Below are 14,340 nucleotides of genomic sequence, written 5' to 3'. Positions count from 1 at the left end.
AGGAGAAAATGCTAAGGGCAGCCAGAGAAAAAAGTAGGGTTACCCACAAAGGGAAGCCCATCAGACTCACAGCAAATCTCTCAGCAGAAACCCTACAAGGCAGAAGAGAGTGGGGGCCAGTATTCAACATCCTTAAAGACCTTTCAACCCAGAATTTCATATCCAGCCAAACTAAGCTTTGTAAGTGAAAGAAAAACAAAATATTTTACAAACAAGCATGTACTCAGAGATTTCCTTACCACCAGGCCTACTTTACAAGAGCTCCTCAAAGAGGCACTAAACATAGAAAGGAACAACCAGTACCAGCCACTCCAAACACAAACCAAATGGTAAAGGGCATCAACACAATGAAGAAACTACATCAACTAACGGGGAAAACAGCCAGCTAGAATCAAAATGGCAGAATCAAACTGACACATAACAATAGTAACCCTAAATATAAATGGGCTAAACGCTGCAATCAAAATACAAAGACTGCCAAATTGGATAAAAAGCCAAAACCCATTGGTGTGCTATATCCAGGAAACCCATCTCACATGCAAGGATACACAAAGGCTCAAAATAAAGAAATAGAGGAAGAATTACCAAGGAAATGGAGGGCAAAAAAAAAAAAAAAAAGCAGGAGTTGCAATTCTCATCTCAGATAAAATAGACTTTAAACTAACAAAGATCAAAAGAGACAAAGAAGGACATTACAAAATGGTAAAAGAATCAATGCAACAAGAAGAGCTAAGGATCCTAAATATATACACACCCAATACAGGAGCACCCAGATACATAAGGCAAGTTCTTAATGACTTACAAAGAGACTTAAGACTCCCATACAATAATAGTGAGAGACTTTATCAACTGATTGTCAATACTAGACAGATCAACGAGACAGAAAATTAACAAGGATATCCAGGACTTGAACTCAGACCTGGAACAAGCAAACCTAATACACATTTACTAACTCTCCACCCCAAATCCACAGAATATACATTCTTCTCAGCACCACTTCACACCTACTCTAAAATTGACTACCTAATTGGAAGTAAATCACTTCTCAGCAAATGCAAAAGAACGGAAATCTTAACAGTCTCTCAGACCACAGTACAATCAAGTTAGAACTCAGAAATCAGAAACACTCAGAACCACACAGCTTCATGGAAACTAAACTGGCTCTTGAATGTTGACTAGATAAACAATGAAATGAAGGTAGAAATAAAGATGTTCTTCGAAACCAATGACAACGAACACACAACATACCAGAAACTCTGGGACACATTTAAAGAAGTGTCTAGAGGAAAATATATAGCAATAAATGCCCAGATGAGAAGCAAGGAAAGAACTAAAACTGACACCCTATCGTCAAAATTCAAAGAGCTAGAGGAACAAGACCAAAAAAACTCAAAACCTAGCAGAAGACAAGAAATAACTAAGATCAGAGCAGAAATGAAGGAGATAGAGACACAAAAAACCCTTCAAAAAAAATCAATAAATCCAGGATCTGGTTTTTCAAAAAGATCAACAAAATAGACAAACCATTAGCCAGTTTTTTAAAGAAAAGAGAGAACCATCTAATAGATGCAATAAAAAATGATAAACGGGATATCCCTACAGATTCCAAAGAAACACAAAGCATCATCAGAGATTATTACAAACATCAGAGATTATTATCTCTATGCACATAAATGAGTAAACCTGGAAGAAATGGATAAATTCCTGGACACTTGCATCCTCCCAATCCTAAACCAGGAAGAAGCTGAAACCTTGAATAGGCCAATAACAAGGTCTGAAGTGAAGGCAGCAATTAAGAGCCTACGACCCAAAAAATGCCCACGTCCAGACGGGTTCACAGCCGAAATCTACCACACATACAAAAAGGAGATGGTACCATTCCTTCTGAAACTATTCCAAATAATCCAAAATGAGGGAATCCTTCCCAAATCATTTTATGAGACCAATATCATCCTAATACCAAAACCCCGCAGAGACACAACAAGAAAAGAAAACTTCAGGCCAATATCCGTGATGAACGTAGTTGCAAAAATCTTCAATAAAATACTGGCAAACCGATGGCAAAAGCACATCAAAAAGCTTATCCACCATGATCAAGTAGGCTTCATCCCGGGGATGCAAGGCTGGTTCAACATATGCAAGTCTATAAACGTAATTCACCACATAAACAGAACCAAAGACAAAAACCACATGATTATCTCAATCGATGCAGAGAAGGCCTTTGACAAAATTCAACGGCCCTTTATGCTAAAAACCCTCAATAAACTAGGTATTGACGAAACGTATCTCAAAATAATAAAAGCTACTTACAACAAACCAACAGCCAATATCATACTGAATGGGCAAAAACTATAAATATTCCCTTTGAAATCTGGCACTAGGCAAGGATGCCCTCTCTCACCACTCTTATTCAATATAGTATTGGAAATTCTAGCCAGAGCAATCAGGCAAGAAAAAGAAAGAAAGAAAGGTGATTCAAATAGGGAAGGAGGAAGTCAAATTGTCTCTATTTACAACATGACTGCATATCTAGAAGACTCCATCGCCTCAGCCCAAAATCCCCTGAAACTGATAAGCAACTTCAGCAAAGTCTCAGGATACAAAATCAATGTGCAAAAATCACAAGCATTCCTATACACCAATAACAGACTTAAAGAGAGCCAAATCAAGAATGAAATGCCATTCACAATTGCTACAAAGAGAATAAAATACCTGGGAATACAACTAACAAAGGATGTAAATGACCTCTAACTACAAACCACTGCTCAATGAAATAAGAGAGGACACAAACAGATGGAGAAACATTCCATGTTCATGGTTAGGAAGAATCAACATCCTGAAAATGGCCATACTGCCCAATGTAATTTACAACTTCAACGCTATTCCCATCAAGCTACCAATGACCTTCTTCACAGAACTGGAAAAAAACACCTTAAACTTCATATGGAACCAAAAAAGAGCCCGCATATCCAAGTCAATTCTAAGCAAAAAGAACAAAGCTGGAGGCATCACACTACCAGACTTGAAGCTATACTACAAGGCTACAGTAATCAAAACAGTATGGTACTGGTACCAAAACATCGCTATAGACCAACGGAACAGAACAGAGGCCTCAGAGGCAACAGAACACATCTACAACCATCTGATCTTTGACAAACCTGACAAAAACAAGCAATGGGGAAAGGAGTCCCTGTTTAATAAATGGTGTTGGGAAAACTGGCTAGCCATGCAGAAAGCAGAAATTGGACCCCTTCCTGACACCTTACACTAAAATTAACTCCAGATGGATTAAAGACTTAAACATAAGACCTAACACCATAAAACCCTAGAATAAGATCCAGGCAAAACCATTCAGGACGTAGGCATAGACAAGGACTTCACGACCAAAACACCAAAAGCATTGGCAACAAAAGCCAAAATAGACAAATGGGACCTAATCAAACTCCACAGCTTCTTCACAGAAAAGAAACACTCATTAGAGTGAATCAGCAACCAACAGAATGGGAAAAAAATTTTGCTATCTACCCATCTGACAAAGGGTTGATATCCACAATCTACAAAGAACTGAAACAGATTTACAAGAAAAAAAACAAACAAGTCCATTCAAAAGTGGGCAAAGGACATGAACAGACACCTTACAAAAGAAGAGATACATGAGGCCAACAAACATATGAAAAAATGCTCATACCACTGGTCATTAAAGAAACGCAAATCAAAACTACACTGAGATACCATCTCACACCAGTTAGAATGGCGATCATTAAAAAATCTGGAGACAACAGATCTTGGAGAGGATGTGGAAAAATAGGAACACTTTTACACTGCTGGTGGGAGTGTAAATTACTTCAACCATCGTGGAAGACAGTGTGGCGATTCCTCAAGGACCTAGACATAGAAATTCCATTTGACCCAACAATTCCATTACTGGGTATATATCCAAAGGATTATAAATCGTTCTACTATAAGGGCACATGGACACGAATGTTCATTGCAGCATAGTTTACAATAGCAAAGACCTGGAACCAACCTAAATGCCCATCAATGATAGAAATGGACAGGGAAAATGTGGCATATATACACCATGGAATATTATGCAGCCATCAAAAATGATGAGTTTGTGTCTTTTGTAGGGACATGGATGAACCTGGAAACCATCATTCTCAGCAAACTGACACAAGAGCAGAAAATCAAACGCCGCATGTTCTCACTCACAGACGGGTGTTGAACAATAAGAACACATGGACACAGGGAGGGGAGCACTACACACTGGGGTCTGTTGGGGGGAAATAGGTGAGGGACAGCGGGGGATGGAGAGTTGGGGAGAGATAGCATGGGGAGAAATGCCAGATATAGGTGAAGGGGAGGAGGGCAGCAAATCACACTGCCACATGTGTACCTATGCAACAATCTTGCATGTTCTTCACATGTACCCCAAAACCTAAAATGCAATTAAAAAAAATTACATCCTATATATGTAATCATAAAATGAGTTGGATAAATTAGTAAATTCTAATTTTTAAGTTTGAATAGCAATCGGAAAATAGGAAAGCATGAAAATGTATCATTGATATTACTTTCTTTGCCTGCACATGACACTATAATTTTAGACATTTATTTATTTATTTATTTAGTAAATACTCCAGCTGTGTATAAAGGATCACTAAGTTTATCACCATAAAATGTATTGAGGTATCATTCATGTGGAATATTATTTTATATGCCAATAATACTTGCCATGTTAAATTTTGTTGTTTAAGTACTTTATTATTAATAGCATTCTTTGGACCAACTGATCACTAGTCAGGTTTTTGCAGTTTTGCTGGGGCATTTCAGAGCTTCATGAGCATGATCTTTGGATTAGTTTTTCTTTTCTTCATATTATTATTAGAGACTTTATTTATTTATTTATTTATTTATTGAGACGGAGTTTCGCTCTTGTTACCCAGGCTGGAGTGCAATGGCGCGATCTCGGCTCACCGCAATCTCCACCTCCTGGGTTCAGGCAATTCTCCTGCCTCAGCCTCCTGAGTAGCTGGGATTACAGGCATGCGCCACCATGCCCAGCTAGTTTTTTGTATTTTTAGTAGAGACGGGGTTTCAACATGTTGACCAGGATGGTCTCGATCTCTCGACCTCGTGATCCACCTGCCTCGGCCTCCCAAAGTGCTGGGATTACAGGCTTGAGCCACCGCACCTGGCCTAGAGACTTTATTTTTAAAGTGTCATCTTAGACTGCAAGGATGTTCATTAAACATCACAATTAAACATGCCAGAGGAGGAAAAAAAAAAAAAAAAAAGAAATTCCATTTGACCCAGCAATCCCATTACTGGGTATATATCGAAAGGACCATAAAATCTTTCTACTCTAAGGACACATGCACACGAATGTTCACTGCAGCACTGTTTACAATAGCAAAGACCTGTAACCAACCCACATGCCCATCGATGATAGACTGGACAGAGAAAATGTGGCACATATACACCATGGAATACTATACAGCCATCAAAAACAATGAGTTCGTGTTTTTTGTAGGGACATGGATGAACCTGGAAACCATCATTCTCAGTAAACTGACACAAGAACAGAAAATCAAGCACCGCATGTTCTCACTCCTAGGTGGGTGCTGAACAATGAGAACACATGGTCACAGGGAGGGGAGCGTCACACACTGGGGTCTGTAGGGGGGAAAAAGGGGAGGGACAGCAGGGGATGGGGATCTGGGGAGAGATAGCATGGGGAGAAATGCCAGATATAGGTGATGGGGAGGAAGGCCGCACATCACACTGCCATGTGTGTACCTATGCAACAATCTTGCATGTTCTTCACATGTACCCCAAAACCTAAAATGCAATAAAATATAAAAATAATAATTAAAAAAAAAAAGAAAGAAAGTGGGCTACACTGACATGCCCCTACCAAAACCAAGTGGAGTAGACCCTGTGACCTCCTGGAAAACAGGTTGAAATCACCTCTCAGTAAAGTATCTGGAAGCCCTCATGCTTGACCCTGGCATTGCTGTAGAATCATGCGAGGAACTGAATTTAAAAAATGGGGATGTTTTCACCCAGAATAACAGCATCTGTGAAGAGGGTACGTCTGATGGTTTCTCTTCAAACTGTCCATGTGATCCTTTTGGAAGACTGGGCTAAGAGACACTGAGTTAAGCACTGCCTCTCAAGCTTCAATGTACATATAAGTTATTTCATATTCCAGTCCTCAGTTTAAGTAACAAAATTCTGCAGGTTTGAAAAGGGTCCATGAATTAGCTTTTTATAGCAAGTCTCCTGTTAATGCTGACCCTCCTCCCACTAGGCCCATAATAGTACTGCTCAGCTAGAGAATGCAGACACAGCACACAGAGTCCCTTACCCCAACACCCTTACCACAACACAAATACTTTTCATCTGAAGATAAGACCATCAATCATCATCTTGAAACATGGCATTCTCTGCAGCCCTTTAAAGGTTACAGAAGTTGGAAACGGTGGCAATGTCTATGTCTGCATTTGAAAAACAACGTGCACCTGCATTAATGCCATCTTTATGGGGCATGTAATACATGCTCAGATATATGTCATGGAGCACTGTGCTGGAAAGCTCACATTACGGGTGTTAATTCTCATAACATCCAGGGAGGTGGATACTAACTAAGTGTCCTATACTTTCCAGATTTAAATGCAGGGCCCAGAATTTCTATTTCCTTTCTTTTTTCCCCTCACTGATTTTTTTTTTTAAATACATAGAATAATAGCTAGTAAATACAAGTGGATGGGAGAGAGACAGAAACAAAGTGTTAAGTACAATTCAGAGGAATTTTTTATTCTTGTGTTTCTATTTACTTTGAGACTTGTAAGAAATAGCCACTGAAACTGCAGGGATGGAGAACAGGTTGCTGGATGGGATGTCTCTAGAAACACTGGTTTTAAATTTATAGAAAAGATTTAAGGCCCCAAAGTATCTAGCTTTTCCCTACTTACTGGCTTTTGGGTTTTAGAAAATTGTGAGCACCAGCTCTGGAGAGGAGGTAGGAGTAGCCACTCCAAACTCTGATCTCTTCTAACCAGTTCCGTGAGAGATTTCAGTGTGGGGTGAGACCTGGACAAGGATCAGAAGCGGATGGATCTGGGCAGGGATGGGACAGAAAGTGGGCCCTCTGCCCTCTGCTGTCTATGCCACTAAGTACTTTGAGTTTTGTCTTTTCTAAGCCTTACCAAGGGAAATTTGATTCCCAGAGTTTGCGAAATTTTAATCTATTTTAACCACTTCCCTGTCTCTTTTGTAACATACAATAACAAGGAATTTAACCAAAACTCTTATGTTTTTCTAGAGCAATTATATTAGAAGTTATTTATTCTGGCTGGGCGCGGTGGCTCAAGCCTGTAATCCCAGCACTTTGGGAGGCCGAGGCGGGTGGATCACGAGGTCGAGAGATCGAGACCATCCTGGTCAACATGGTGAAACCCCATCTCTACTAAAAATACAAAAAATTAGCTGGGCATGGTGGCGTGTGCCTGTAATCCCAGCTACTCAGGAGGCTGAGGCAGGAGAATTGCTTGAACCCAGGAGGCAGAGGTTGCGGTGAGCCAAGATTGCGCCATTGCACTCCAGCCTGGGTAACAAGAGCTAAACTCCATCTCAAAAAAAAAAAAAAAAAAAAAAAAAAAAAAAAAGAAGTTATTTATTCTTAGCAAGGTAAACACAATAAAAATAATTACAAATTCTCTTCTGTCAATGATGGTGGCATCAAAACTCATAAAACAGGCTGGGCGCAGAGGCTCACACCTGTAATCCCAGCACTTTGGGAGGCCCAGGCAGGCAGATCACAAGACCAGGAGTTCAAGACCAGCCTGGCCAATATGGTGAAACCCTGTCTCTACTAAAAATACAAAAAAAATTAGCCAACATTGTTGCAGTCACCTGTAGTCCCAACTACTCAAGAGACTGAAGAATCAACTGAACTCGGGAAGTAGAGATGGCAGCCACTGCACTCCAGCCCAGGTGACAAAGCGAGACTCCATCTCAAAAAACAAACAAACAAACAAACAAACAAAACCAACTCACAAAATAATAAAGGGGAAGTAGTCCAAATGAAGTTTAAGTCTCCTGTACAGTTTCCGTCTTTGTACTGAACACATGATGCTGAATTCAACCATTTATTCATGTGCTCTAGACTGCAAGTTCCTTGAGGGTAGGGACCATGACTGCTTCATGTCTTTTTCTAATGACTACATGAAATATAAGCAATTAGCTTATTGATCAATTTGAGTCTCCAGATATCTTTATTTTTCACCAAAGAACCAGAAAACTAGAGCAACTCTTATCTGGGTACAAACCAAGGAGATTATTTTTGTGAGGGGAGGAACAAACCCTGGATGAATCACTTCTTTTCCTCTGAAATGGGAGCAGAATTAGACCTTGTGGTGAGACTGACCCTAGTCTGCAAAGGACATCCTCACATATCTCAAATACTCATAGATGCTGGTGAGAGTATCCCCAGTGACTGTGGGCTAACAGACTAAGGCTGACTTTGTGGGGTCCAAACAGAAAATGGAACAGCCCTGGTGGAGCTGCAAATCCTGGATCCAGATGTGATTGCCCCTGTCACTGATCAGCTAGTAGGGGAAGGATCAAAGTAATCTACTCAAGTAACACAGTTTATAGGGAGGCATAGTTGTGATTATGGCTCTGGATGTTTTGTAGCCCTGTCCTCCTACTGCTAAGGTGCTTGTTTACACTTACAGATTCTGCCAGAGAATTCTATTTATACCAGAAGCCTTGCACACAGCTATATCAGGTCACAGGACAAGATCTGGAAAACTCAAAGGGCCCCACTATAAAAATGGGGCTTAAGACGTCTATGTTGATCTCTTGTGATGCAGAAAATGCCTTCTGTTAGTTTTCTGTATGTCTTTTATTCAAAGTCTGCCCCAGTCTTGGGAATCCTAAGCAGAGGCCAGCTTTTATGTGCAGATTCTAGATGGGATCAATGTGCTTCTGCATTCTTAGGGGTTACAGCAAGCAGAGTAAAACCAGACGACAGATCCTCTCATGGAGGCTCCCTCAACACATTCTAAAGAATATTTTGACCTAAAAGGAAAAAGCTGGGATAAACATAATATAGAGTTTATTTGGGCCAAAGCTTGAAGACTGCAACCCTGGAGTATAAAGCTGCCCTGAATATACACTCCAATTAGAAGCAGTTAACAAGTTTTGTTGTTGTTCTTGTTTTTTGAAATGTAGTCTGTAGGCCAGGCTAGAGTGCAGTGGTGCAATCTTGGCTCACTGCAACCTCCACCACCCGGGTTCAAGCAATTCTCCTGTCTCAGCCTTTAGAGTAGCTGGGTCTACAGACATATTCCACCATGCTCAGCTAAAGTTTTGTATTTTTAGTAAAAACAGGGTTTCACCATATAAGACAGGATGCTCTTGATTTCCTGACCTCGTGATCCGCCCACCTCGGCTTCCCAAAGTGCTGGGATTACAGGCACAAGAATATTTCTAAAGGCAAAAGAAAGGCAGAGGGAACTGAAAGAAAGCTTTCAGAAAATCTTACTGGTTTATAAAATTAACATAGGTTAGCAACTGGCTATATACATTGTTAAGCAATAATGTGTGGGTTATAGTGTCCAGTATGGCATCATTAGGTTAATTTATATCCACTTGTGGCAATAGCAAGCAATTTCAAAAGACAAATAGTTCAAAGAGGGGAACAGTAGGACTGTGGTCTAATTTTAACACATCCCTGGGTCTCATAATTAAAAGATCTTGTATTTCTCAGATAAAAGTTCTGTTCTTGTCTCAAATCCCAGGACATAAATTCAGAATTTGGAACTGCACATTTAAGACTTGGAGGGCTGGTGAGCTATGCACATTTGTGGGCATTTGGGCAAAGGGAGGAGGGAGTTGAAGTTCTCAGGTTTAATTAATGCACATGTGTGATCCTGGTTGGGTTCATGGGCCCCATGATCTCTGAATCAGTGTCAGAGCTGAAGATGCCTGGTGCACTGAAGGAGATCGAATAACTAATTGCAGTCCTAAAAAGTAATTTTTGTAGAAATCTAGTCTAACTGCTCTAAAAGGGACTGCAGATCCCAAATAGAGAGACCATTCTGTTTGCAGCTTTGGAAAGCACTTTGCTGCACAATTGTGCGTTGTAACTAGAATCCTGAGAAAGATAGTTTTCCTCTAAAGTGAAGCCCGGTGGGTACTTTGTGTGTAGCATCTGGTAATTCTGGGCAGTGTGTGGAAAACTATAATTAAAAGCAAAATCATCTCTGGACTCTCCACAATAACAGAACAGCAAGAAAATGTGTTGTTACATAATTAAACAAAATGTGATGGGCATGCATTACAGTAATCTACTAAGATTATAAAGAGAAAGTCACCATAATTAGTTCTCAAGTAGACGACTTGACAGCACCACTTGTCACACACAGTTTATAATAATGTCACCTAATTTGGGAGGTCATCTGGGTTTCCTAATTGGTAAAATTCAAGTGGAAAATAAACTTCCCGCAGCTTCATAACAGGAGGTGGATTTGAAATGTGATGTCAGGTACCTGCTGAAGGCAGCCTCCTATTCTCCTACAGAAACTGTGGAATAGGGTGTACATTCTTGCTATTTACATTTCTTTTTTCTTTTTTTTTTGAGATGGAGTTTCATTCTTGTTACCCAGGTTGGAGGGCAATGGCACGACCTCGGCTCACCACAACCTCCACCTCCCAGGTTCAAGCAATTCTCCTGCCTCAGCCTCCCGAGTAGCTGTGACTACAGGCGTGCACCACCATGCCCAGCTAATTTTTGGTATTTTTAGTAGAGATGAGGTTTCACCATGTTGACCAGGATGGTCTCGATCTCTTGACCTCGTGATCCACCCACCTCGGCCTCCCAAAGTGCTGGGATTATAGGTGTGAGCCACCTAGGTCCCGCTAGTTACATTTCAAAGCAACAGTTTCCATGCCCTAGATAAAGACAATTTTGAGTCAAAAAAGACAAATGACCTAGTTAATAGATAAAAATGATTTACATATGTTTCAAAGAAGTGTAGAAAACATTTAAATAAAAAAGTTTTCAAACTAAATGCTTTAAGAAAAGGCAGAAGAACAAAAATTCTTCACTCATTCTAAAGAGAAAGCATTAAGCCTCTTCTAATTTGAGTTTGCTCCTACAACAGCCAGGTCTAAAGGCATGGTCTTGAACTCACTAACTTCTTAATTCTAGTAGAACATGAGGGAAGGACTTGGGTACACCGCGTGCACAGGGAACACGATCTGTGAGGAAAGGAAAAAGCAGACAAGAGAAAGCAGCTATCAAGAGCCTTGGGAGGCCGGGGGCAGTGGCTCAAGCCTGTAATCCCAGCACTTTCGGAGGTCGAGGCGGGTGGATCACGAGGTCAAGAGATCGAGACCATCCTGGTCAACATGGTGAAACCCCGTCTCTACTAAAAATACAAAAAATTAGCTGGGCATGGTGGCGCGTGCCTGTAATCCCAGCTACTCAGGAGGCTGAGGCAGGAGAATTGCCTGAACCCGGGAGGCGGAGGTTGCGGTGAGCCAAGATCGCGCCGTTGCACTCTAGCCTGGGTAGCAAGAGTGAAACTCCGTCTCAAAAAAAAAAAAAAAAAAAATAGCCTTGGATGGGGGTAGGGCAGGACTGACAAAAGGATTGGTTTGTACTACAAGTGCAGGCCCAGGCAGGGTTACTTTCTGACTCATTTCTGTGTCCATAAAGCCAGAAGAGATTAGCATCAGGAGGTCCAGAAGCCTGGGCTGGTGAAGGAATCAGGTTCCTGCTACAGATCCAGTGTCTGGGGTTGAGATGAGCCAGGAGTCTTCTGGGCAGTGTGGGTGTTCTTGGCAGAACACTCGAGGGGCAAAGCTGCCATTGGCACAATTCCTGAGGGAGGAAACCTATCCTGGGACGGGTGTGACCATGCGAATGCGCAGTGGGCGTGCTCAGTAGTGGGTTAGAATTGGGTGAGGGCTAGCAGCATGGTGCAGAGAAGAGATAATTCTCAGAACTCCTTTCCTCTGTGTTTCCCGTCCCCTCTCTCCTCTGGAGACCTGGAAGAACAGGACAGTGCCCAGCGGGATAGAGCATGGGCAGAACCCAGTCACGCATCCCGCAGACACCAGGCATCTCCCTTCAGCCCAGGCCCAGTCATGTCTTTCTTCTCAAGGAAAACAGGCAGTTTGCTCAACCCGAGTCAGTGCTCCACCCAACGCGATGTCCAGCAACTCACTAACGACACCACCCAGGGTCAGCGCCGACCCCACAAGCTCAGCGCTCTTCCCGCAGCTGCCCCCCGCAGACGCCAGTCCCTGCCTCTGGACACGCGTCTCCAGTTCTGAACGCCTGCCTACAAACCAAGGGCGCCCACACCCTCCTCAGGCTCAATCACGTGGCAGAACTGCTCAGAACTCAGCGCAGCGCTGGGCGCACCTACGCCGGTGGATTCGAAAAGACGCCCCTCAGGAACGCCACGCGGGGGACACGCACAGGGCGAGGGAACCGGCGGGAAAGTCGGGGCGGGCGGGTGATTCGCTTCGCTCCCTCACACACCTCACAAAAGCCTTTCCTTCAAGACCCGCGGGCAGCCCCCAAACCACGAGCCACGGCCGGGGCCGTCCCATCCCCGAGTCCCCGTTTGCTCACAGGAACTCCATGTTTCCACGGAGCCTCCATCTAATTCCGAACGGGGTCCAGTAGCGGCGGGACCCCGGACCACAGCGCCTCCCACGCAGGCACCGCGCACGCCGCGCCGGCGTCTTCCCGATCGGCTCCTCCTCACCTCACAGCCCGGGGACGCTGCGGGTGCGGGCGCAGAGCTGCACAGGAAGGGCTGCAGGCCGGGCCAGAGCCGCCGTGCGGGGGCCGACGGGAGCCCGGGTCCCCCACCGGAGGGGACTGAGGACCGACGGCCGAGCGGCGGCGGCGGGGACTCGGCTCACACACTCGGTCCCGCCGCCGCCGCCATTTCCCGCCGGTTCCGAGGAGGCCTCCCCGGCCTCGGGACGCCCTGCCCCGCACACTCACCATTTCTGGGCTTCAGGGTGTCGCGGAGTCTCAGCTGCGAATCATGCGATGCCCGCAGCTCACAGAGCGACGGAGGCCGAGGCTGTGGCAGAGTCACCCGGGCCTCCCTGACGGGGTGGAAGCAGGGCGGCGAGGCCCTAACCCAGCTGGGGCTGGAGCAAAAGCCGCGCCAGATTCCGGATCCCGCCCTCTCTCCTCCGGCTGCGCGCCTGATTGGGCAGTTCTCAGTCCAGCGCCCTGACTGGGTGTGGCTCCAAGCTCCACGCCCTCAGGCTTTGAGTGACAGAAATAGCGACCATACCGTGCATTGAATGAGGCAAGAGTGACAGACTCGTTCCTGCGGGCACTTTCGGCCAGGGCTTTCGGTGCTAAGCCTGGCTCTGTTGGGGGTTCATTTTTAACCCTCAGACGTGTTAAGGTTACACGCATTTATAAATTGTGAACGCACGCGCGTGCGCACACACCGACACACTCTTGTTCACAAATGGAAACAATATAATGACAACTATTTTAATATTTTACATTTCATAACCTTTCTGACCTCTGGTCTTTTGAGTAGGACACCTGAGATTTGAAGAGGGAAGCAATCCTCTAAAAAATAAAATGTTAGGGCCATGCCCGGTGGCTCACCCCTGTAATCCCGGCACTTTGGGAGGCCAACGTGGGTGGATCACGAGGTCAGGAGATCAAGACCATCCTGTCCAACATGGTAAAACCCCGTCTCTACTAAAAATACCAAAAAAAAATTAGCTGGCCTAGGTGGCACTCACTTGTAGTTCCAGCTACTCAGGAGACTGAGGCAGGGGAATTGCTTGAACCTGGGAGGTGGTGGTTGCAGTGAGCAGAGATCGCTCCACTGCACTCTAGCCTGGTAACAGAGCGAGACTCCCTCTCAAAAAAAAAAAAAAAAAAAAAATTAGCTATTTGTGAATTTTCGATTTTTTGTTAGCCACATCAAAACTAATAAAAATAAACAAGTGAAATTATAATTTTAACCGCTTTTATCCAAAATACTATTGTTTTAATGTGATCAATATTTATTTAGAAATAAAGTATATTTCTGATTTAATTCTTCTAATCTCACTGTATAATTTACTTTTGCAACACATTTTACTTCAAAACATCCATATTCTAGGTACCCAGTAGCTGCATAAGGCATGTGACTGCCACAATGAGTGCAGCCGCAAGGGCTCTGACCTCAGGGAAGTGAGGGCCTGAAACACCTTATTTCTGCTGGAAGAGAGGAAACAGCCTGTCTACCAACTTTTCTCCTCCGGGTTAAGGGTGGTTGGGACAGTGACCCT

The 14,340-nt window shown here is 43.5% G+C and overlaps 1 protein-coding gene across 1 annotated transcript in view; it reads right to left on the bottom strand.

Annotated features, from left to right (window-relative positions):
- Window positions 1-13,217, bottom strand: part of LOC141583960 (uncharacterized) — a 43,059-nt gene extending 29,842 nt beyond the window's left edge. Inside the window, 1 exon segment of the mRNA XM_074395747.1 lies at window positions 13,037-13,217. Within this exon segment, the coding sequence (XP_074251848.1) occupies window positions 13,037-13,039 (3 nt within the window). The 5' untranslated portion in view covers window positions 13,040-13,217.
- Window positions 13,218-14,340: the final 1,123 nt, after the last annotated feature.

The sequence above is a fragment of the Saimiri boliviensis genome, chromosome 3 (genome assembly GCF_048565385.1).
Source record: "Saimiri boliviensis isolate mSaiBol1 chromosome 3, mSaiBol1.pri, whole genome shotgun sequence".
NCBI lineage: Eukaryota > Metazoa > Chordata > Mammalia > Primates > Cebidae > Saimiri > Saimiri boliviensis.
The sequence above is the reverse complement of the archived record's forward strand: the minus strand, read 5'-3'. Positions and strand labels throughout refer to the sequence as shown.